At 48.2% G+C, this 23,274-nt stretch overlaps 8 protein-coding genes across 8 annotated transcripts; 4 read left to right on the top strand and 4 right to left on the bottom strand.

Annotated features, from left to right (window-relative positions):
• Positions 1-34: 34 nt before the first annotated feature.
• F5891DRAFT_1165122 (uncharacterized protein) lies at positions 35-2,720 on the top strand (the record flags this gene model as incomplete). Its single annotated transcript, XM_041365380.1, has 11 exons — positions 35-131; positions 192-488; positions 541-614; positions 664-731; positions 785-828; positions 881-1,193; positions 1,243-1,637; positions 1,686-1,757; positions 1,805-1,990; positions 2,042-2,339; positions 2,416-2,720. The coding sequence occupies exons 1-11, from the start codon at positions 69-71 to the stop codon at positions 2,718-2,720; spliced, it is 2,115 nt and encodes a 704-aa protein (XP_041223548.1). The 5' UTR covers positions 35-68.
• Positions 2,721-2,857: 137 nt separating this feature from the next.
• F5891DRAFT_1129663 (uncharacterized protein) lies at positions 2,858-7,126 on the bottom strand (the record flags this gene model as incomplete). The annotated part of the gene is made up of 13 exons (XM_041364423.1): positions 2,858-2,934; positions 2,985-3,077; positions 3,125-3,497; positions 3,546-3,894; positions 3,942-4,561; positions 4,609-4,674; positions 4,732-4,908; positions 4,959-5,130; positions 5,178-5,441; positions 5,495-6,434; positions 6,487-6,544; positions 6,599-7,036; positions 7,100-7,126. 13 exons carry the CDS (start codon positions 7,124-7,126, stop codon positions 2,858-2,860), a joined length of 3,654 nt encoding a protein of 1,217 aa, XP_041223547.1.
• A 304-nt stretch (positions 7,127-7,430) lies between these two features.
• Positions 7,431-10,392, bottom strand: F5891DRAFT_1045278 (cytochrome P450). Its single transcript, XM_041362240.1, has 13 exons — positions 9,990-10,392; positions 9,841-9,935; positions 9,691-9,779; positions 9,593-9,636; positions 9,400-9,537; positions 9,200-9,335; positions 8,835-9,136; positions 8,721-8,787; positions 8,391-8,666; positions 8,028-8,339; positions 7,942-7,974; positions 7,864-7,892; positions 7,431-7,807 (listed from the first exon to the last, which is right to left on the bottom strand). The coding sequence occupies exons 1-13, from the start codon at positions 10,132-10,134 to the stop codon at positions 7,608-7,610; spliced, it is 1,866 nt and encodes a 621-aa protein (XP_041223546.1). The 5' UTR covers positions 10,135-10,392; the 3' UTR covers positions 7,431-7,607.
• A 1,693-nt stretch (positions 10,393-12,085) lies between these two features.
• On the bottom strand, positions 12,086-12,532 carry F5891DRAFT_956247 (uncharacterized protein; the record flags this gene model as incomplete). The annotated part of the gene is made up of 2 exons (XM_041375397.1): positions 12,086-12,193; positions 12,236-12,532. Coding segments are annotated over 2 exons (405 nt in total), but the record flags the coding sequence as incomplete, so codon positions are not given.
• A 517-nt stretch (positions 12,533-13,049) lies between these two features.
• F5891DRAFT_1129662 (uncharacterized protein) lies at positions 13,050-15,173 on the top strand (the record flags this gene model as incomplete). The annotated part of the gene is made up of 10 exons (XM_041364422.1): positions 13,050-13,217; positions 13,274-13,390; positions 13,440-13,523; positions 13,583-13,648; positions 13,696-13,759; positions 13,811-14,130; positions 14,178-14,465; positions 14,521-14,675; positions 14,726-14,903; positions 14,952-15,173. 10 exons carry the CDS (start codon positions 13,050-13,052, stop codon positions 15,171-15,173), a joined length of 1,662 nt encoding a protein of 553 aa, XP_041223544.1.
• A 1,212-nt stretch (positions 15,174-16,385) lies between these two features.
• Positions 16,386-18,884, top strand: F5891DRAFT_1112310 (uncharacterized protein). Its single transcript, XM_041363737.1, has 4 exons — positions 16,386-17,035; positions 17,091-18,210; positions 18,262-18,421; positions 18,474-18,884. The coding sequence occupies exons 1-4, from the start codon at positions 16,767-16,769 to the stop codon at positions 18,587-18,589; spliced, it is 1,665 nt and encodes a 554-aa protein (XP_041223543.1). The 5' UTR covers positions 16,386-16,766; the 3' UTR covers positions 18,590-18,884.
• Positions 18,885-19,190: 306 nt separating this feature from the next.
• F5891DRAFT_1148724 (uncharacterized protein) lies at positions 19,191-21,554 on the top strand. Its single transcript, XM_041365078.1, has 7 exons — positions 19,191-19,561; positions 19,609-19,799; positions 19,850-20,078; positions 20,128-20,325; positions 20,377-20,474; positions 20,526-20,606; positions 20,661-21,554. Exons 1-7 carry the CDS (start codon positions 19,268-19,270, stop codon positions 21,100-21,102), a joined length of 1,533 nt encoding a protein of 510 aa, XP_041223542.1. The 5' UTR covers positions 19,191-19,267; the 3' UTR covers positions 21,103-21,554.
• Positions 21,457-22,958, bottom strand: F5891DRAFT_1165117 (snRNA-activating protein of 50kDa MW C terminal-domain-containing protein; the record flags this gene model as incomplete). Its single annotated transcript, XM_041365379.1, has 5 exons — positions 22,765-22,958; positions 22,483-22,713; positions 21,974-22,435; positions 21,749-21,922; positions 21,457-21,697 (listed from the first exon to the last, which is right to left on the bottom strand). Exons 1-5 carry the CDS (start codon positions 22,932-22,934, stop codon positions 21,457-21,459), a joined length of 1,278 nt encoding a protein of 425 aa, XP_041223541.1. The 5' UTR covers positions 22,935-22,958.
• Positions 22,959-23,274: the final 316 nt, after the last annotated feature.

The raw sequence follows: 23,274 nt of genomic DNA, 5'->3' as shown, positions 1-23,274 counted from the left end.
GCCTTTTTGGAGCTTCAAACTAGTGCTTAACATACTCTTTCACTTGACTTTGAGATTTCTGAAGTGCAATGGACAAGACGAAATCAAGACTGGCTGCGTTCTTCGATGACGACGAAGAGTCTTCGTTCCCAGTGCGACGAATAGACATTATTTATGTCCTTGAAACACTTACCAATCGCTTCGTACATTAGCAAAAGACTCTCGATGACACGAAGTTGTCACAGTACGCGCAAGGCACTGTTCGCAAGTCTCGCCGAGAAAAGGAGAAGGAAGCTGCGGACGCCAAAAAACGAGAGGAGGAAGAGAGTGCTGCCAAGGCATATGCTGATTTCATTGATGCGTTTGAAGGGGAAAGTGCGGACAAGCGGAAGACTGGCTCAGGATTTGTTCGCGCATCGGATGGCACGAAAGTGTCTTATCAACCACCAGTCAAGGGTGTCGCGGAATCCTCGTCGCGCAGCAGGCCGGTTCGATCTAATGAAGATGAAGTATGTGAAACGCTTCATGCGAGCAACTACTTGTGCTTATAGTCTTGACCAGTCTACCGCACCAGGTGGTGCACCGAAGCCGAAAGGCAAACGAGCCATGGATTCATTTCTCGAAGAGATTAAGAGGTACTCAAGTTCTTACTGTCATGTGCGCGTTACTTCATCATTCCTTCAGAGAACAGGCAATGCGAGAGGCCAGGTATTCCCGTTCCTCCCATGGGCGGTCAGTGACTGCATTAGCAGGTGAGTTTTCATTTGCTTTTATTGTCCTTCAGCTCAAATGTATTGTATTGCAGCTTATGAAGGGCAGAGTGGCAGCAAGGACCGCGGTGATCCTGAGGTGAGTGCGAACACCTTTTCGTTTGTTCGTCTTCCGATGATGTCTTTCGCAGACTTCCAACCTTTTTGTGGCCAATTTACCCTCCAATGTCACCGAGCAATCTCTTGGCACCTTTTTTGCGCGTCACGGTCCTGTTGGCTCCGTAAAAATTATGTGGCCACGAGGAGATATTGTTGCTGGTCCGGGTGGTGACATGACTGCTTCGCGCCGCAATAGAAATTCCGGATTGAGTGGGTTCGTATCCTTTATGAAGCGCAAAGATGCAGAAGCTGCTCTGAGGGAAGTCGACGGCCTTGATTGGGGAGGTTCGATTCTTCGTGTGGGATGGAGCAAAGCTGTCCCTATGGCTGCGAAAGCTCTCTACGGTAGAGGTCATAGCAATTGCCTTAAGCTTTTTTTTCACGTACCCTACAGTACCGAGCAGGACATCCAGGTCGAGATCAAGATCGCGAGGACACGAACGTAGGGGCAGGAGTCAGTCACATTCGCCAAGGCGTCACTCCCGATCTCGCTCTACGGGACGCTATCGGTCCTCTAGACGTTCCCGCAGTCGTTCTTTGAATGACAGTCGCTCACCTCGGCGGCAACGGCGCTCATACAGTCGTTCACGCTATGACAGCCGCAGTCCATACAGACGGTCACCCAGCCCTTCGAGGAGGCACGAGTCTGAAGATGAGGCATCTGCCGTCACCGACACGTTCATTCGTGCTGTGGCCGCCGAGGTCAAAGGCCATGGATCCGAGTACGAGGAAAATCTTCGTGAATGGGAAAGGAACAATCCCAGGTACTCTTTCATGACGCAGCGCAAGGTATGTCAAGATATCACTCTAGTGAGGACGTTGACAAACTGCGAAAAGCACCGACGGCACGCATTCTACAAAGGTCTAGTTGAGCGAGACGATTTTACTGGCGCAGAATTTGACGACGAGGTGTGCGCGTTGCTTTCTCTTAGTGAACCATACTAAACACATGCCAGGGGTATAACTCAGCCTACTCTACTGATTCTGCGGAAGAGTCGGAGCAAGAACGAACTCGCAAGACTGTTCTAGGCAAGCTAGCTCGCAAACGATTCGAAGCAATGCTTCGTGGTGTCTCTGGCAAGAGAGGCGAACTCGCTCGTTGTATGACATTCAGTTTGGAGCACGCGGAAGCTGCTCGTGAGGTATAGTCCCAATTTGCAGTCCGAAGAAGTGCTCTGTTCTAACTATGTTAGGTATCGGATATCATCATCTCTTCACTCTTGGTGGATGGTACACCTGTGCCACGCAAGATTGCTCGGCTGCATCTTATCTGCGACATTTTACACAACTCGGCAGCCCCAGTACCAAGTGCATGGAAGTTTCGGCAGGAATTCCAGTCTCGCTTGGGTATAGTGTTCGATCATTTCGCCACCATTTATCATTCTTTTCCTGGTCGGATCACCGCGGAAACATTCAAGAAGCAGATCACAGCCGTAGTGGACATTTGGGAAGACTGGATAGTCTTTGCTCCAGACTTCACTGCAGAACTGCGTGCTAGGCTGGATGGCACCACGCAGGCTGATTTGAACAAGCCGAAGGCAGAAGACGATGCCTAGCGTTGCTGCAGCCGAGGCGCAATCTTCATATGTTTCCAAGTTCAAAGCGAAATCTTTCCAGCCTGCGCAGGAAATAACCGAGACAACCCCTGATGTCGCGGACGATACTAATGATCTCGATGGCGAACCGATCGAAGACATGGATGTGGATGGAGAGCCGTTGGATGTGGATGGTACACCCCTTGATGATGACATTGACGGCGTTCCTCTTGATCACGGCGAGGACCCTGATGTCGACGGCGAGCCGATGGAAGACATTGATGGATCGCCCATTGATGCAGATGATGTCGATGACGTTGACGGTGTCCCTCTTTGAGAGGTTCAATATTCCAATATCCGTCCCATTGTATTGCAGAGAATATCATAACAAGATAGTGTGTGGTTTGTCAATGGTTTAAACACAACAGCATGATGTACACCTAAAACCCAACATCAATGGACATGATTGACATCTCAGTGGCGTGGAGGACGGCCAGAAGATGTTTGCTTCAAGATAGCTTCTTTGGCAGCTTCGACAGCAGATTCAGACCCTACAATACGATGTCAAACCAGTGATCTTGCATGGATAAAACCGACTTACCAATAATGATTATAGTACTGTTTTCCCTGCCAACTGTAATGTCAGCTCCAGTCTCGTTTCGAAGGCGAGCGACGTTAGACCCCTTTGAGCCCACTATTCTCGGAATGCAGAGCGATCGGGGAGAGTCAAAAAGCCCACACAGGTCATGGCTGCAGCCTGCGCAATAGCCTCCTGGATAAGGCTCTGGGCCCGCTCCAGACCAGCAGCATCGTTGCCCTTCAAAGTCCACTCCGAGTCACCTTCCTCAGCATCCAAGTAGTTTTCGGCGACCTGCCAGTGGATTTCGATAGATGGCGTATCCTCAGAATCATCAATGCGGGCAGTCGTAGAGTCATTTTGAGGGGGAGCAGCAGGGACTGCTGGCTTCTGAGGTTTGCCAGATTGCTCGACGGAAACCCCGAAGTTGCGCAAAGTACGGAAGAAGTGGCCCTGCTGTGAAATGGCGTGATGATACTTCAGTGGTACTGAGACAATCGCCGTCATGACCTCGGGAGCGGCAGGCTTCACGTTGGTCTGCGAGGAACATAAGAAGCAAAAAATTATGAAAGGGGTGTTGTATACCTTGAGCTCTTCCACCGCCGCCTCGCAGGCTTTGCGGGCACCAGAAATCTTGACGATATTGGCCGGATCAACGTCTGCCATCTCACTTGCATTTTCGGGGTCACCAAATTGATTGTATGAGCGTGACCCAGGGAACTGTACTTGAACTCCAGTGCGGTTCTGAAGATCATTCAAATGTTGGCCACCTCTGCCGATCAAGTTACGGTGCTGCGACGCAGGGACCTCCACGGCCAAAACAACACGGTCACGTAACGTGGCCACGATTTTCTCGAGTTCCTCTTTGACCTTGTTAACCAACTTGGGCTCTCCACGGAGGCGAACCTCGTCAGAGGCTTCATCTTGGCGAGGGCTGGGAGGATGTTAGCAAACGCCAATATATAAGTTGAACAAACATACAAACGGACAAGGCCAGCTTGGAGTTTAGTGTCAGACGGACCACCACACCTGCTGATGAGATCTTTCAAACCCTGCCCACCAGCACCTATGATGTTACGGTGGAACTTGCGCTCAATGACCAGGGATGTCGTGGTTTCCTCGCCCACTTGATCGGCTATAGCCAGGATGGCGGTCTTCGCGGCATTAATTGCGTCCTTTGTACCACGAACTGTAATTTGTGTGAGAGAACCGATCCCGTCGTTGGTTTTATCGACATCAATTTGAGCTCCGGTGACATCCTTGATCTCAAGGATGCTGGCACCACCTTTGCCAAGGATACGAGAGACAGAACGAGTGGGAACATCGAATGTGAGAACCTTGTTGTTTTCCTTCTCAAACTCCAGAGCGTCAAGCAATTCAGACTTTGCGCTAGCAACGCCCCTCTTGCCACCCTTAATGAGGACCTCATCAGGTTTGAGTTGCTCCCTGGTCTTGCCCTCCCCGTTCTCGCCGGATGAACGAGGGAATGTGATCTTGACACCATAATTTTCCTCTAGCCGAATAGCATACCTGCCACTCTGACCAATGAGCTGGGCGTGATACTGGTTGGGTATTTTCAAGACTTCAGAAGTCTCATCAGCCTGGGAGAGTGTCAGAAACGGGAATGTCGAATGATGCCACGACTTACGAGCCTCTCAACTTGCGATAAAATCCGTTTTTTGGCTTCTTCTGCATTCTCCTTGCGACCTGTGATCTGTTTGCAAATACAGTGAGAAATAGGGAGAGGAAAGACGGCACGTGGAGCGACTACCTTGACCCTGGATTTCTGATGAGTGACCTTCTTCTTTTTGCCTGCCTCTTTTTCCTTCTCGTCTTCGTCCGAGAAATCAACCTTGACACCAAGAGAGTCGCGAAGTTTGTTGACACCTGAACCCTGTGCGCCGACGACGCGGCCAACATACTCTCGATCAATGTCGAATTCAATGGACTGTGTAGAATGAATCAGCCAGAGCAATAACTACAACATCTAATACCCACATAGCTGCTGACAATGGCATCATTCTTGGCATCTTCGACGACCTTGAGAATCTCGTTGACGGCACGATCGACGTCGATGCTGACGCCTCGGACAAGGATGACATCCTCATCAGATGCGTCGCCAACTTCTGCGCCAACCTTGATAGAGAGCGTTGTGTCTTCACCAATAATGCTGAAACACATTTGTAAATACAGTCGTCCCATGTGAGGCGAACTCACGCATTCAAAGTGGTGCCTCCTTGACCGACGACGGTTTCGTGCCAGCGCTTCTCGACCGAGATTTTCTGGCTTTTCACATCGGCAAATTCCTTGGCCATCTTGAGGAGTTCTTCCACAACATAATCCAAATGCTTGCCTTTCTCCACGGGCGAGGGCGACGCCGAGGGAGAAAGGGGATCGTAAACCAACAAGACCTCGGATTGCTCGCCGGACTCCGGAGGGAAGAAGACTTGGACATTGTGTGCCTCGTGGAATTGCTTCAATCTAGTCATATGGAATCAGCTTCGTACTTCAGCTATATCGCAAATTAAACGCACTTCTTGGCATTTTTACCCTGGATAACGCGGTGGATGAGCCAATCAATCGAAACTTCCCTCGTCGCACCGAAGACTTTCCCAATGAACTGAGAGATCTGTTTAATCACCGCGTCCACCGCGGATTTCTCGCCAACGATGTCGATATTGAGAACTGATGCTTGGGCAATGGTGGCAGGAGACGGTGTAAAGACCGAGACATCAGGATGATCGTTAGCCAAGGTTACCTCGTAGTCGATCCGTGCCATATACGTGAGAAGTTGCTTTGAAACCGCCACGGGACCAGGTAGAGGGAACTCGTGGATGAATTGCGAATTTGCCTTGGTCATAACGGCACCCAAACCAGTAGGAAGATCAACTGCCGAACCCCACACTGTGACCTCGTCGCTAGGATCCTCCGGAGAAGCGACTTCAACCACACATTTGCTCTGCGCCAAAATATCGTCGACCGCTTTACCAGTAAGGAGACGATGCTGGCGCTTGGGCAAAGAAATCTTGAGGTTGGTTATGCTTGTCTTGAACACTTCGATGGTAGCTTTAATGGTCTCGGCGACACGAACGACGCCCTCGCGATCTCCACTGACAGTGATCTCCCGCTCAGGTTTATTCAAAGCGAGATCGACATGATAACCGTGAGATTCCTCCATAAAGTGGGTGCGACAAGTAAGGATGAAAGGTAGAATGTGAGCCGGAATATCTCGAACTTTTTGAGTACGTTGCGAGGGTCGAGAAGCGATGATCTCATTGAGCATTTCCTGAGCTTCCAATGCAAGCGGTCGCGGGCCGATGATAGTGACGGGTACCATAACCTCCTCTTCCTCGTCGCCTGGGAGGGGGGTAGTAGTTCCGTTTGTTTCGCTTGCATTTCCGTTGGGGGTACCGTCCTTGGGAGGAATGTCAACCTTGACACCTGTAGCGTCGCGAACCTTCTTGAGAGTCGCGCCTATAATTATGAACAGTAAATACATGAAATGCTAGCGAGTGTAAAGCCTTACCCTTCGGCCCGATTATAGCTGCAATAGTAGACGCGGGGGCATTCAAAATCAAAGTAACCTAATAAAACGATTAGGATGCAGGAAGAGGTAGCTCAAGATTATTGTGATGTACCACAGGGCTCAAAGCAGCTAGCAAGTGACGCTTAGCCTTGTCGAGGTCCTTTTGAGTCTCACCCTTCATGTGAAAGGTAGTCTGCCGACTCTGATTTGTCGATGCCTCTATTCTAACCCTGTACTTTGCCATGACCTGCTTCATGGCTTCACCAACCGAAGTTTGTTTACCATCCTTGGCGGGAAGCTCGGCTTGAGTGACCGTGAAATAATCTGTGATGAGTGGTGTGGATTTGACAGTAGCCTTGATGCGAGGGCCAGCATCAGAACCCCAGGCAGACTTTCCAGGTGCAGCAGCAGCAGGCGCGGAGGTGGCGAGAGTCGGGAAATCCGCCTGCGAGTCTGCATCAGTAGGGACCTGAACGACACGTTTGGGCTTGGATGCCGCCTCCCCAAGAGAGGGGAACGGGTCAGGAGCTCCTTCGAGTTCGTGTCTCTTCTAAAATTACAAATAATATCCATCAGGCCAATACGTTGGTACACATGGATTAAACTGACTGACCTGGAGTTCAGCTGCGGTGAGTTGCATGTTTCGAGGCTTACGGGTGTCCAAAGCACAGAACCTATGACGAGAAATACCTGCGTTGAACTAAACTCAACGCGTAGACAAAAATCCAAAAAATTAAGAGAGTAGGAAACAAGTAGGGAAATGTGTTGGTAAACCGGAAAACGACGGACAACGTGTCGAAGCCCGAATGGGTTTTCGCCTAATAGGAGGTTATATTCGTGCGAAACATCACATCACGTATACTAATTTTGTTAAACTTACGGGATCGGTTGTGACCTCACACTGCAGGCTCGTATGCGAATAGCACGATGAAGACGTTCATAACTCGATCCCCTTTGTGTACACATTGATATCAATTTTAAAGGTATATACCGTAGTAGCGGTAGAGTTAAACCAACTAGTAACCAGTAAGCATGCACAATTTTTGAGAATAAATATTATACAGAGCGTCAGAACATATACCAAACCACAGAGCATCCACACCACGAAGATAAATACAATCCTACCATTTAAAGTCTTCCTCTTGCACCAGTCGAAAATTGAGAGGAACCGCAGGAGATACCCCATCTCCAGCTGGTGGCTTAACGACAGGTGTATGAAACGCCTTCAACTTCCACTCAATTTCTTTGATATGTCCGTTGGCATCCGGATCAGTTGGGAGCACAAAATGCAGACGAAGCACGACCGCAGCAATGATTTGCTCTGGTGAGTCAAGATTGGTTAGACTCGACAGCCATACGCAATATGTAAGAGCTTACTCATTTCCATTTCGGCGAACTTGAACCCGCTGTAAATACGACGTTAGTACGCAGATGGATGTCATGGGTTTGACTTACATGCAGGAACGACTGCCGCCGAGGAAAGTCATCCTGCGTATGGTCAGCGAACGCACTATGCTATGACCTAACAGGTAAAGACTGACATGTTGGAATAAACACCAGGATACTTGATGCCATCTTTAACCCCAAGGATAGGTGCGGATAACTTCAATAACGGTACGTCGGCACTATCGGAGGGTATATCCGTGCCTGGCCCATCCTTTCTCCCCGGGGAAGAAAGCCATCGCTCAGGCTTCCACTCATTCGCATCATCACCCCACAAAGTTCGATTGCGGTTTGCAGCTAAAATAGAGATGATAACGAACACATCCTCATGTAGCGCAATGGAAGATATTTCTGCTCCGGATGACGAGCGAACAGGAAATTGAAGAGGAAGAGTAGTTGCCTTGACCACTCTGTTGATATACAAACTCAGCTAATAGTTCTGGTGATAATGAACGACATACTTTCGGCCCATGTGCGGTAGAGAAGGATAAAGCCGCAATGTCTCTCTGACAACTGCGTCGAGGAATGGGAGATTTATGAGCGCATCGTATGACAAGTGAAGAAGTGGATTGTCGTGCTCGGAAAACGAGGAACCTTCCTGTGCGTGAGACGCAGACTTGATGGCATCACGAATTTCACTTCTCAATCGAGCTTGGGCGAGCGGGTTCTTGGCAAGTAGGTAAATGCAACGAGACAGAGCGGAGGTAGTCGTATCTAGGCCAGCAAATACCATAACGCTACAATTAGATGAGTTGGAGCATTTTCATGTTTATAATGAGCGGGTGGCTTACTTCATTTGTCCCAATAGCTCGGCATCGGTGAGTTGCTCTGAACTGGAAGACGCAGAGTTTACGTTGACTGTGTATGCCTTAGTAACATACGGATCGGAACATCTTGGAACTAACGCATGATGTCCATCATATCTTTCCTCCTACCCGATTTGAGATCATCAACTTCAGGCTGCACCTTAGCGGGGGTTAAAGTAACTGGTGTCTCTAGTGCTGCCTTTTTCCCCGCAAAAGCTTTCTTGCTACCACTGTCCATGAGTTCAATGATTCGTCGCATCTCTCGCACATCTTTCATCTTGTCAGTGGGAATCCAGGGGGCCGTGACCAAATTCACAAGCTTCCCTATCCAGTATGATGAGAAGTTGCGCATAACCATAGGCACAATCGGCCGGAAATACAAGAACTTTGTTATCATGGGGCTACAACACCAAGTCAAAAATCACTACCGCCGTGAGAAGATTGCTGTATTTCATACCACATACCTTATCTTCCGGAGTGCTTCAGTATATTCGTCGTTTCCCGTATCTAGAGTATTGCTTGGATAACCAAGAATCGCCTGACAAACGCCATCAAGTGCACTGCGAGATAGCAAAGGGAGTACATCTATCTCTTTGTATGCTGTTTCAAGAGTTAAATAAAACCGCCCATGTCGATGTGTAGTTTTGCATGTGAACGGACTTACACCCATTGTCCGGAAGTTTAGATGCGACAATAGAGGTCAGCTTGTGCGCAATGGGTTGCAATGTAGGTAGTAATTCTCGCATGTTCGAGGTCGAGAAGACAGGGTTGAGTAGCTTGCGCTGTTTTCGATGCTGCTCCCCTATACATGTTATCAGACACCTCTCATGGATCCCTGTCGTAATATGATCTCGCACCGATAGTGGATATTAGACCATCTCCGAACATTGCCTTGTTGTTCCTTTACAACGCGAAGTCAATATATTCGGCCGTGAAAGAGCAATAGAATACTGACATGATAAATACATCAGGTTCTTCAAAGCTATGCTGATCTTTTATGATCACATGATACAATGCCAGTGGATCAGATAGATACACTACTTCCTGCGGAGAGCAGCATTCACAAGGATGTTGCAGAGTAACAGCGCTTCACATCTGAACTTACTCCGTATAGACTTGATAGCTTGAGCGCACCACCATATTGTTCAGCCAATTTCACGCAATAGTCAAGGCCACATTCGAACAATTTCCGGACGTTTCCTGGCATCCCCAAGTCAGCCACATGATAAGACGAGTATAACCATAGTCAAGAACCTGTCAGCCAGTGGGCCTCCTTGGGGCCATCGAGGTCGACGCTGTACTTTCTTGATGAGCCCCCAAACGTCTTCCAGAGAGCAAGTACCGAGAGGATTCCAATTCCGCCGCATGTCACAGTGACTTGCCAGTGGGACAGCGACATCTTAATGGGAGTGTGGGTATACAATTCAAAGCTGTACAAACATCGACTGCGAGGTATTTATGCACACGCGTCTGCAGGACCTTCTCCATAATGAAGTTGAACGTTCCAGGAGCTGTCCCAAGCATATGGCAGCGCTCATCCTACTGGTATTAGATCCGCTTTCATTTGACAGAAAATGATACCGATGAACGAGGAATTGAATTGAGACTTGACTTGAGCTCAATTTGAGCTTGAACATTTTGCATGGAATCGAGCACCAAGAGCTCAGAGTGACAAATTAAGAGTAGTGTCACGCCCTTATCTTCATCCTTAGCTTGCTAGTAAGTACTAGTCTAAGTATACGTACTATCACGGTAGGGTATGTACGGTAATTAGGCCCTGACGGAGTTCGAAACCCAACCTGGTCCCGATGACCGGGGCGGCAATTTTGTACTGCTTCGTGCACCGTTGACGACGACATTCTCGAGCCCATACATCTAACTGCCGGATTGGCTGTATATTTTAGCTTCCAGTATTGGTTGCTTTCAGTGCAACTCGTCCCCATAAATGGTCCGAATCAGAATGGCCATTTGCTTCTGATTTCTGTAGAATGATGCACGTTACCGCACCGGGTGAGCAAATTAAATCTTTATACGAGATATTTATGTCCTTCTGTGCTGTGATTGATGAATTCTGCCCCTTCAGTACTCTGCCACTGATGTGACGACCACATGAGCCAGATAGATACACTACTTGCCCACCAAATATTGCCTCCACATGCTGTGCTAAAGCAAACAGGACACTTCCACCGACCTCATCTGTCAACAAGCTGTCAACTCTTCCATACATATCGTCGTATGCTTTGCTATCATTGCCTTCGCTGATAGTGCTGACTTCTCTCAAGGCACTGATTTCCATCACCCATTTGCGGCCTGCGCGTGCAACGTCAAGCGCTGACTCGGAGCACTCGACATCCGAACATGCCGGAAAGCTGCGCCCAGAACCCATACCAGTTCATCGTCACGGTCCCCTTCACCCTCCACATTCTCTTTGGCATAGCCCTGCTTTTTCCAGATCCTCACAGTCCTGCCCTCATCTTCCATTCTGTGAGGATGCCGTGAGCGAACGTTACAGTATGCGCTTCTTGTGGAATTGCAAGACTAGGCGCGCTGCTCAGCTTAAGGAGAAGAATGTTCACGTAGTCGAGATTATTCCTCCGTGGGTGACACTATTTGTTCCGTTATCGTGGATCTCATTGCCTGTTAAAGACTCGTCGAGTCGGAGTTGCACGATTGTGAGTTCCCTTCCAGTTTTCCGTATCTACTCTCCCTTGACCTGCGCGTTAGTCGAAGGCACAACGCAACGTCTATCCAATTTCTGGCTTTCACTCGAAGAATACACGAAGGTGACGATGGAGGGCCTTGTTCGGGATGACCCATACATTCCAGCGCGGATGGTCATCGAACAGCACAAACAGTTTGAGGAAGGGAAGTTGGAGGCTGTAACGAAGATGCATGAGCATATCAGGTCAATGACTCAGACATAAAGCACACGTATTGGAACCGTCTGAAACGTAGTTTTCTTCTGCAATCAAGCTCGGAGTGTATAGTGATTGCCGTCCAGCTTCTTCCCTCAAGGAGAATTCTCTTGAATTTGGGAGTGCTGCACTTGCTGGAATACAATGCAAAAATCTGAGTTCCAATTGGAAAAACTACGTGCATATAGTGGAAATAGTCAGGGTCCTGTAAAGGCACTACAGATCCTCTGGATGTGTGATGGAAAGTATTGCCTACTCGATGTAGTGTTCGTCATTTGACGCATCTCAAGTAGATATATATATGTGTATAGATGCCAAGATACTCGGTCCAAACGGTTTAGCGAAAACTGGTCCGTCTTCTGGAGCAGCTTGCTCATGTCTGGAACTGGTACAGGGACACCAGCGGATACGGAGTGGATTGTCTCCTGCTCGTCGTCAGCCAACCACTCTCATTGTCAACCCGTTCGATACGTTCGGCAAGCGCACTGAGCCCAAGTTTCTCTGTCCAGGATGCTGGAATGGATTAAATGCGATGGGGTATTCCTCTGGGCCGCGTAAGATTGTAAATCTCCGATCCATTCATACCTGCTGAGTGTAAGCGAGGGAGGGCACGGGCAATGATCTGGGAATTGCATCTCTTTGAAGTTCGGCGTATTGTTCTGTGTATTCGGTGACGGCAAAAAGCGTATTATCAGTGTGACAGCACAAGGTAACGAACTGCCACGCTGGGGAATTAGTAAGCCCAGTATTCAGACCGACGATAGCGTCTGGTTTGCTTCCTAGGAGCAAAGGGAGCCGCGGGTCCCAATTTTCATGATCTCCATGAAGAAAAATGGACACAGTACTGGTTCCGCAAGATGCAGGGCTGGTGTAGGTGTAGAGGATTGTTATAAGTGTTGTGGCGGTGACTCCAATCGAAGTCCGTCGCGCTGAGCGCTAATGTCCGTAGGCTGTAGGAAGCGAAAGCGCGCAGATGGGTTGGAGGACATTCACAGGCACAAGTGTTAAAGAAATGGCAGAGGATGATGTGCGCAAAGAACGTGAGCTCGACGAATTGTACAATGGAGACATGTAAAGCAGGACAATGAAGACGATAATATATAGAAAGAGCTTCGTGCTTCTCCGACACGGTTTGCAGAGTCCAGCCTTTACATACGAGTCGAATAGTAAACCGGTAACAAGTCACATGCACAGCATCACTCTGTATGTCTTTCCTGTTCACGTGACTTTTAGGGATATCCGACGTGGAACCTGCGATTACTTATTAGATATATGAAGGCATCACTTTCAGAGTCCCAGTTAACGACGAAGGCAATTTACAAATTCCAAAGCGTATACACATTCTTTACTAGCCTCCCAGGAATCTTTCCCACCACTATACAAACTCCCAACTCTTCACATGCTCTGTCTCTGGCGTAGAGCATATCTGGCTCTCGCATTCTCCGCGTTGGCCGCTGTAGGCGTCAGCCCAAGTTCATTTCTTGGAGACAGCCTTATACGACACAATCCAGTTCAAAATGTTCTTGAACACGAGTCTGTTCGTGGAGAACCACTTTGTCAGCATTCGGTATGTAGTACTTATGTGTACGACTGGACATATCATTCATCCACGTGTCTCTGTAGACAACTGGTCCGATAGAAACTACCTTATGTGATTACGAGACGATAGAGAGTGTGAATGGGGAACTATATAGTGTGCTCAGCGAGTTAGTGCAGATGCCATTCTTCAAGTATTTCCAGGTACGTTCTAGACTCGGACAGCTTCGAGCATCACTCAATCGTTTATCAGGCGGACCTCTATCGTGAATGCCCTTTCTGGCAAGAGAATGGGTTCTGTATGAATAGGGAATGTGGTATCACTACAGTAGATGAGGTATACCCAATTTGTCGTCTCATCTCATTTAAGTTCACTCAGCTGAAGTCCTGTTATAGAGTGAGATACCAGAGCGGTGGAGAGCGGCTGCTCTGAGTAAGATAGAATTGCCACCTTTGGAAGAGGTAGGTCTTGTGTATTCTGTGAGACGACGTTTTCATAATTTGTACAGCGTGTCCTTCTACCTGGATGCTATTATCGCGATTCTGATTTTTGTTTTCTTGATGATATGACAGGTGCGTATTTCACCATATTCTGATTTTTGTGTGATGATGATTCTTTTGTAGAGGGTGAATACGTCGACCTGACGCTAGTCCCCGAGCGTTATACGGGTTACTCAGGTCCTTCTGCGCATCGGGTCTGGAAATCGATATACGAGGAAAATTGCTTCGGCCTTTCAGAGCTGAACTTGTTGACTACTCGTTCTCCCGCACAAGTCACACTTCCTGATACCCTTACCGATGTCTTACGAGAGCCTATTAACGGAGAAAACGCAGATGGCGAATGTCTTGAGAAGAGAGTGTATTACAAGATTATATCTGGGTTGCATGCATCTATCTCAACTCATATCTGCCTGGAATACCTTAATCAAACAACCGGAGAGATGGTATGCAGTCCAGTTGAATTTCACCCCTAGCTCATCATATGTGACAGGGCCCTAATCTCGAATGCTTCGTCACCCGCATCGCCTCTCACCCTGAGAGACTTCAATATATTTACTTCAACACTGTGCTCCTCCTACGCGCTGTATCACGCATTGGTCCGTACCTACGTGACTATGACTATTGTTCAATGTCTATGCCCACGTCTCACGACCACGTGCTCCCGGAAGACATCCAGGAGGAAGCCAAAACACTTGGGACTCTTAGCAAAGTCATCGATATTGCAGAGCATGTCGGTAAGTTTGACGAACGGGTATTGTTCAGAGGCGAAAACGCGAACGTGAGCAATATCTCAAGGTAATATCCATGCACTGAAATCTTATCCGTCTTTCTAGATCTTGAAAGAAGAGTTCAAAATGCACTTCCGAAATGTTTCGAGGATCATGGACTGCGTTGGATGTGACAAGTGCCGTTTATGGGGCAAAGTACAAACTATCGGACTCGCAACCGCGCTCAAAATTCTCTTTGAGATGGATGAGACTGCTCTTGAGTAGGTAGTTGACGCATAACCCTTGCATGAACTAACCTTCTTCAAATCAGTCCGCATAAAAATCATCATCATCTACAGCGGTCGGAAGTCGTCGCCCTTATTAATACTCTACATCGCTTCAGCGAGAGCTTGCAGGCCGTGGAAATCTTCCGAGATATGTGGAAGAAGACTGCCGAATCCGATGCCAACCACCTAATTGAAGAGGCTGAAAGGGCTGTTGTTGGCAATGTATGTTCTTCGTTATGTTCTTATTGCGGCACTCACAGGCTGCCTCAGCCACGGAAGTCACCTCCACATGAATCAACTCCTAGAAAATCGCATACTCCTCATTCACCCTCTCCTTCACCCTCAAACACAATATCCCTGGAAACGATGCAGCGCTACCTCCAACGATTAGTATGGAGGTGCAAAAAACACACCCTGTCTTGCTTTAGCATATTTTTGCAGGTATGGCAGCAGTTACATAATGCCATGTTTCCGTTGCGGACAGAGCTATGAACCATTTCGGACTCATTTGTTTAATCTGATACAGAATCATTTACGAGATGAAATATCTTTGTGATAAGCAATATCACGTATTGCTCCGCTTTCATTTGGTTGGAGATAACACTTCCTATTGTCTTCATGGTTCCCACCAGGCTAACTCCCCTTTGATATCGATACTTAGCAGCCACCACTCGTGGTAACTGCATCCACTGGCGTGGAATCGTGCTCAATGTCCGGAAGTATTTCAATATCGACAGATGAGCCATCAATCATGCCAATAAGACCTTGCGAATCGAATGCAGGCGCGGATGCTTATATCAGTGAGTGATTCTGTGGCATGCAGCACCCCATCTCAGATTACTAGCTAATAGAGGGGCTTCATTGACACTTGTGGATCAATAGTCAGTGTGTTATCAGTATTGATCATTGCAGAGACAAGATGCCCACCCTTGCAGGCGGACCAAGGGAATTGGGGGACATGTCAGGATGGAGTTACCGTGCGATGCCAAGGACTCGCATCTGCGCCCTGAACGTACAGTATAACAACCCTGGCGAGATGAGGAGGATCGCAGCGGTTTCACGCGCCAATACGAGCTTCACCAGTGACCCTGCGCGGGGAACAGACACCTGCAGAAGGCTCAATCGAGCTCGTTGATACTTCGCCTGTGCGTTGAGCGCTCAAAGTGGAAGTCGAGATCGCTAGTCTGGTCAAGGAGTGGAAATGATCTTCGCGAATAAATGAATGCTGAACTTTGAAATGATTCACTGAGTTATATAACATCGAACGTTGGACGACCGTATATGGGCGATGGTGACACATGTACATGACGATATTTCTATGTGATGATCACCCTTATAACTTGCAGCCCTTAGCGTGCACTGAAACAAGTGAAAATAAATTTGCCTACTGATCCTTGGTGCTACGAGGACTACACTAGTAGTCCCTCCAGTCTCCGAAGTACCGAATTTACGCTCCGAGGGTTTACGCGTGCGTGTCCGTAACGTTATAACGATAATCCGAGCAGAACGTTGGTAAAGAACGAGTACTGAATTACTAAAACCATAATACAGGCTGTTGTGCTAGAACAACTTCGACTCCAAAACACATGTTGTTGGGTGTCCTTCGCCGTGATGCGGCGAAGATAAAACGTACAAGCTAAGATCCTGCTATTCCCATTTCAAGATAACGCGTAAATGTGCATGCTGTCATTCGGGATCAATGAGGTTTAACTACAATAAATTTGATGTCTGCCAGCCTTACTCGTCCCTGACCCTCTTTTTCTTTAACGGCCATATTCCAACCGTTGTGCTCATATAATCGTGACCTAACCCCATTTTTGCCTATATAAACCCCAAGTATCAACTGACTTTTTCCCCAGCTTCTCTGCTCTAGTCATCCACATAGTTGTCTTCATCGTAGCTTCTGGTGTCAGACACCTTCATACTCAAGAGTTTTCCGAGCTCTTTGCATGTACTCGAACCAACTCGGTAGTCCCCACAACCCCCACCGAGGCTCCAAGCATTCCTGTGCAGGCTTTTTAGCTGCTCATTGACTTCGTCTTCATCGTTTTTGGCCCAATCTCACTCGTATATATACTCACCACAATGTCTACTCAACTTCCCGCCACAAACTCTTCGGGTTACAATACCCCCGATTCTGAATTGGAGTCCATCGTCCCAATTCATCCGACCGCCGTTCGTCGCCCCGACTACATCACTGTTCAGTCCGAAAATACTATCTACACCAACGACCATATCACCGCAAAGTACCTCAACCGTGGTGCTGATGTCGTAGTCTCAGATGGCCAGTTCACTGTTTTGCCTACTGTCAAGCCTTATGAGTTCCAAACCACCCGCAAGGTTGGCAAGACTGGGTATATCATTTATTGAATTACAAATATGCTATCATCTGACGTGGACGCGCAACAGACTTATGATGATTGGTTTGGGTGGCAACAATGGCTCCACTCTCTGCGCGACCATCATCGCGAACAGGCACCAGATCGCTTGGCACACCAAGGAGGGAATTCAGCAGCCTAACTACATTGGCTCTGTCCTCCGTGCATCCACCGTTCGCATTGGCACTGAGCCGAGCACCGGTAAGGAAGTCCACGTCCCCGTCTCCGACGTGCTTCCCATGGTACACCCCAACGACCTTGTTCTTGGTGGCTGGGACATTTCCGGCCTGCCCATGGACAAGGCGATGGAACGTGCTAAGGTGCTCGATTATGATCTTCAGCGCCAGGTCAAGCCGCATATGGCTCTGCTCGGTCGTCCCCTTCCTTCCATCTACTATCCCGACTTCATTGCTGCCAACCAGGAAGCGCGTGCGGACAATGTCGTCCCTGGCACCGACAAGCAGGCTCATCTCGAGCACATTCGTGCTGACATTCGCCGCTTCAAAGCCGAGAACCAGCTTGACCGTGTAGTCGTATTCTGGACTGCGAACACGGAACGCTACAGTGACATCATCCCTGGCGTCAATGACACGGCCGACAATGTGCTTGCTGCGATTAAGACTTCGCACTCGGAGGTGTCTCCCTCTACGCTTTTCGCTGTTGCTGCCATTCTCGAAGGCGAGCCATTCGTTAACGGCGCTCCTCAGAACACGTTTGTGCCTGGTGTTATTGCCTTGGCTGAGCGTGAGAAGTCTTTCATTGGCGGTGATGACCTGAAGTCTGGTCAAACGAAGCTGAAATCCGTGCTTGCGGAGTTCCTCGTGAACGCTGGTATCAAACCGCTCTCTATCGCGTCATACAACCATCTTGGCAACAATGATGGGCATAATTTGAGCGCGGAGCCTCAGTTCAAGAGTAAGGAAATCAGCAAGAGCAGTGTTGTGGATGATATGGTGGATGCCAACCGTTTACTCTACAAACCTCCTGCCGTGGGTGCAACGGGCAAAGCGGCCAAAGGCGAGCACCCTGATCACATTGTTGTGATTAAGTACGTGCCTGCAGTTGGTGACTCGAAGAGAGCAATCGACGAGTACTACTCTGAGATCTTCTGTGGCGGGAGACAAACCATCAACATCTTCAACGAGTGTGAGGTATGAAGCGCGTTTTTTTTTTATGTCACCAAATACTTATTGCTGTTGCAGGACTCTTTACTTGCGACGCCTTTGATTCTCGACTTGACTATCCTTACTGAGCTGCTTACTCGCGTCAAGTACCGCGGAGAGGGTCAGAATGATTTTGCGCCCCTTCACTCTGTCTTGTCGCTGCTCTCATACATGTGCAAGGCGCCTCTTGTTAAGCCTGGTGGGCATAGGTTCCGTTTATAGTCGATCATCACGCTAATGCACGCTCCCAGGCACTGATGTTGTCAACAGCCTCGGCAGACAGCGTAACGCGCTCGAGAGTTTCTTGAAGGCCTGCATTGGGCTCGAGGGTAACAGTGATCTGCTCTTGGAGACTCGTATCTGGTAAATGTCTACCATCTTTTCCTTATTACCATTGAGTAGACCTGGTTTCAACAACCGAATCATGTTTTGTCTCGACTTCTCGGTCTTCAACTGGCCTCCAACGTTTTACATTCTTCATTAGTACGAGCGAGTGTATCGTACCGTTGCGTTCCAAATATGATCTTAACTTTTCATTTTATATGCCGGTGTGCGACTTGTGACGTGGCTGGTATATATATATCGATGCACATCGGTGTTGTGCAATAGGCAATACAAAAGCAACAGCAGGGCGCTGTAGTGTGTGATTTACAAGGTTCTCTGTAGTGGGCGTCTGGGCTTCGAAAACGTGCCAAAGTGTCCCGCCTTCAATTACCTTGATCAACAGAAAATCTGCATCTTGTTAGGTGACTCAAGCCGGGTCGTCTAAGATGGCGTCGCCATATCTACTAGGCTACGTCTTCGGGTTTGACGTATACTCCAACTCGAGCACGACATATCCATTAGCCCATCAAAAATCCAGTGATGTCGGCGTCGCGATTCGCGCGATATTAGTTCTGTGCCTGAGATGGGCGGTGCTATTACGTAATAAGAAAGTCCTAGTGCCGTCAACTCCCACGCCCGAGTGAGTTACCACTACCTTTCGCATCGTTGTTCTTTTCGTCGCTTTCACCTTCGTTAACGGCCCATATGTGAATTCGAAGGGATGATAATACAGGACGAAGACGACCTCCTGAATTCAAAGGATCCTCCCGTCACAACTCCCGCTCTTCGTTATCCAGAGCGCGCGGCAGGCCGTCGTCCATTCAGTCCTCTGCCTGACTATGAAACCTCTCAGGCCTTGGCCTTCAATGATCTCAACAACGACTCCTTGGTCACCTTTTACAAACGTCCTCCAAAGCGGCGCTTTGTCGACTCCAGGTCCTGGAGGGCTGGCATAGCCGCTTTGGGTATGTATATTATCCTTTCAATCGTCATTGGTATACCCCTCATCGTTAAGGTCAGTATATCTATTGTATGCGCTACCTGTCTTCTCAAACTACTCAGACCTCCCAGGAAAACGCTAAATCATTCTCTTACACCTCTAACTATGCTGTTCCTTGGCTAGAGAAGATCACTACAACAACACACTACGTCACAAATATCAACAACCTCTCAACCTACCTTGCAAATGGAAGTTGCAACGGGTGGGCAACTATCGGAAAACTCGACGATGCGCAACATTCTACGGTTGGACAGTGCGTTTACGTTCAATCACTGGGGGAACAAACATGACTCTCTTTCCTAGGCTTCTAAATACCGTATCACCTGACGGTCGATTCAGCATCACATCGAATGCATCGTACCCGAGTAGCATGAATATTGTCCTGGGTGATCTGTTTGTCGGCATAAACCCCAATATCTCCGTGACCGATACCACCATATCGGTCCAGATGCAAGCATCCAATGATGACCTCTTCGACCAGACACAAGTTTGCTCTGCACTGTCAAACGACGCTACTGGCCTTGCTATCTATGTATGTAGCGTTATTCTGCTGCAGCGAATCTCATACTGACATGAAGCAGATACCAGATAACATGTCCTTCAATGATCAACTACTCTTCAACATCACACTGCTGTACCCACAAACATCTATAACTGCTCAAGTCGACTCTTTTGCTACCTACCTACCTTTCTTCACTCAAACGTTTGGCAATCTTGGTGGCTATGTCAATTTCAAGAAGGTTTATATAGAAGGCCCTGTTTCCAGAATTTTCGTCGGCGTAAGTGGTCATGTTTATCCCTCATTTATCTATTTCTCATTTGCTTTGAAGTCTATCGAAGCCAGCGAAATACTGGTTGAAACATCTTTAGAGCCAATTTTTGGTCAGTTTGCAGCTTCACGTTCCCTTACTGTGAGCACGATACAGGCGTATGTATTCTCCTCATCTTTGAACGCATGCGGCTGATATATCTTTTATAGACCTATCAATGTTAACGCCTCCCTCTTCAATGATCCAGACTCGAGATTTCCAACATATCTCGAAGTCAACACTGGCAATAGGTTCGTGGCTCATAAATTCAAAAAAATCCTTCTCGACCAAACACTATTTTTCAGCAACCTGACGGCGAACGTCACGCTGAACGCACCCAACAGAAGTCCTCCCCAGCGTCCGAACTTCATTGCAAATATTCGTACTTTTTATGGCCAAGCTACAGCGAGTTTCGTACACGATCCGACATCACCACCAACGGCTTTAAAGTTACGCCTGGAGAATGACCTTGGTCCAGTCGATGCCATGTTTGATCAGTACTTTCAGGGCCTTTTTCAAGCCGACGCGAAACTAGGCACTGTGTCAGTGACTCAGGGTACTGCCTCTTCTTTGGATCCATTCGATGCGACTTTGGCCCGCAGCTTCTTACCGAATTATGTTTCTGACACACGGACATATGGTTGGATAGGCTGGGGACCAGACTCAGGAGGCATTCTGGAGGAACAAATCGGTGAAGTGGTCGTGGAGACCTCGATCGCAAATTGCACTTTGTTTTTTGACGGTTGAGGTCCACACCGCTTTTTATTCTCTTTTAAGGCTCACTTGGGTTTTGTGGTTCGCATACACACAGACTATTCATCGATCTACAGGCTACCACGCATTCATCGCTCGTTTGAGATGCTGTGATCTTTTTGCACTTCAGTGTACTATCATTTTACTTATCATACCTAGCAACGTACATAATAGAAGCAGCAAAAGCCGGACATGTGCATGAATCATGATCCAATCTGAACCATCGTTGATGGCCGTTTGTTCTGGAACATTGACTTTTGGGGTTATCGGGCTCAGATCATCAATTTTCAGGGTCACTTTGTATATACTAGGGCCTACATCATGTCCGGGTTTCGACTCTCGACCCTTTCATTGATTTATGAAAGGTATTACTAGGGGTACAATCATCACGCCTTCATCATTTTTGGGAGGACCCATCGTGCGCCAACAAGGTGCGCACAAGAGGCACGGACTTTCACCGAGACGCATGTCACCCACGATTGAATGTACAGCTGGGACTTTCCCACAGGCACGACAGAGATCTTGAACCGTTGGGGCGAGGTGGAGCATCAATGGATAGCCTGACGGCGGATCTGAAGCGTGGGCGAGTCTGTGTATGATATTTAGAGATTTCATGGGATTAAAACGGAACGGTGCATGCCTGATCTGATCGATGACGAAAAAGTGTTCGCAATTGCCTTGATGCAGTATCCAGTAAGGTTGGTGAATTCTCAACGTGAGCGCGTTGAAGGTGGTTTCACTGACAGAGGTCGAGGCTTTTTTGATTTGTGGCCGTTTGTCTTCAGGCGATTTTTGAATGTGAGTTATTAATTTTCTGTAGAAGGGGAGTTAGAAATCTGTTGACAACGGTGCTGTTCTGACATACTCCGCATAATCGGCTGTTTCTCTGCCATCTCCGTAGATAAGGTCCTCGATGCAGAACAAACATCCGACGTGGTCTCTTGTTTGATTGGTGATATTATAGCCAGATACATCTCCTTCGGCGTCTAGCTCTTCCATTGGCATATTACTGGAGGCGCACGGCAGGACGCGCAGTAGATCACCCAATGTTTGCGTTGACAGTACAGCGTGTTGTGAGGAGCGCGTCAAGAAGCCTGGAAGATAAGAGATACGGTTGTAAACTGTTAACGAAATGACAGCGTTTGGATATGAAATTGCATCGGGGCTGGGGCTCCTGAGAGAGTCTGGTGTCGAGCTACGCGTTGCGCCGACGTCCGCGTGATCAAGGATTTGGAGGACGCCTGTTCCTGTCTTCTTGGGTGCATCGAGCGCGTTGTAGTCAGAATTTTTAGCAGCACGCATACAAAGCGCTGACTCCACGGTTAATCTGCGCAGAGGTAAGAAAATAGTGATAATACAGTGGAAGATACATACCGCCAACACCTGAGGTTGACAGCGTCAAGCTTCTCTTGGAGCTGTAGTGCTTCTGGGGAGGATTCGCTACCTTCTGGAGCAACGTGACGTTTGCGCTTTCTTCCTTTTGGTACCGGTGCATCTGCTTGGCCACGCACGGACGCTACTGTGGACTCATGCTGGCGCAGTACATGCGCTGACAATACAGGGCTATTCCATACTTGTTCAAGAGATGACTTGAGGTCTGAAATGCTACTCTGATGTGCAATGAGCGCTAATATGGCGTAGTGGGGAGAGGGGCACCTTTCATTGATCTCTGCTTCGACAACATTTCTATGCTCGGGAGTCAGTTGCTCCCATGAGACATTGGTGAAGGATCCTGATAGCACTGCAGAATTTGCTTGCTGTAAAAAATCTGCGACGTTGATAGGCTGCGATGGTGGGCCAAAGGAAGAATCGAAACCGCGACTCATATCAAGTAGGGACAGAGATTAAAGTTGACTTGATGCAGTCTTTAGTTAATGAAAACATTTAACTTCACTGGATCAACACGTGACTGAGACGCGTCGCGTCTGTCAGTCGTCAACCTCCTCCTTCTCCCTGTCTCCGAGTCATCACTCTGGTCCCAGACTTTGCAGTAAATCATCCGCAAACTTGATAACTTGAGGGCGGCTGGAAGCCGACACCGGCGGGCGCACCAATTACTGTCCACTGTCAGCTCAATGCCCAATGCTCATGACGCTCTGTGACGTATGTGGGGTCTCGTGAGGACTAATGAGGCCGACACTCCAAAACGTATAAACACCTGCCCGC

This window comes from Suillus fuscotomentosus, assembly GCF_016647785.1.
Source record: "Suillus fuscotomentosus strain FC203 chromosome Unknown F5891scaffold_42, whole genome shotgun sequence".
NCBI lineage: Eukaryota > Fungi > Basidiomycota > Agaricomycetes > Boletales > Suillaceae > Suillus > Suillus fuscotomentosus.
This window is presented reverse-complemented; position numbering and strand designations above follow the sequence as displayed.

Bases quoted from the DNA above. Each gene is read 5' to 3' on its own strand.
- F5891DRAFT_1148724 (XM_041365078.1), top strand. From the start codon at position 19,268: ATGATAATACAGGACGAAGACGACCTCCTGAATTCAAAGGATCCTCCC. The intron at 19,562-19,608 runs GTCAGTATATCT...CAAACTACTCAG, and splicing joins GTATACCCCTCATCGTTAAG to ACCTCCCAGGAAAACGCTAA. The intron at 20,475-20,525 runs GTATGTATTCTC...TATCTTTTATAG, and splicing joins ACTGTGAGCACGATACAGGC to ACCTATCAATGTTAACGCCT.
- F5891DRAFT_1045278 (XM_041362240.1), bottom strand. From the start codon at position 10,134: ATGTCGCTGTCCCACTGGCAAGTCACTGTGACATGCGGCGGAATTGGA. The intron at 7,975-8,027 runs GTCAGTCTTTAC...GACCATACGCAG, and splicing joins CCTGGTGTTTATTCCAACAT to GATGACTTTCCTCGGCGGCA. The intron at 7,893-7,941 runs GTAAGTCAAACC...TCGTATTTACAG, and splicing joins GGCGGCAGTCGTTCCTGCAT to CGGGTTCAAGTTCGCCGAAA.
- F5891DRAFT_1112310 (XM_041363737.1), top strand. From the start codon at position 16,767: ATGTCTACTCAACTTCCCGCCACAAACTCTTCGGGTTACAATACCCCC. The intron at 17,036-17,090 runs GTATATCATTTA...GACGCGCAACAG, and splicing joins CGCAAGGTTGGCAAGACTGG to ACTTATGATGATTGGTTTGG. The intron at 18,211-18,261 runs GTATGAAGCGCG...TTGCTGTTGCAG, and splicing joins ACATCTTCAACGAGTGTGAG to GACTCTTTACTTGCGACGCC.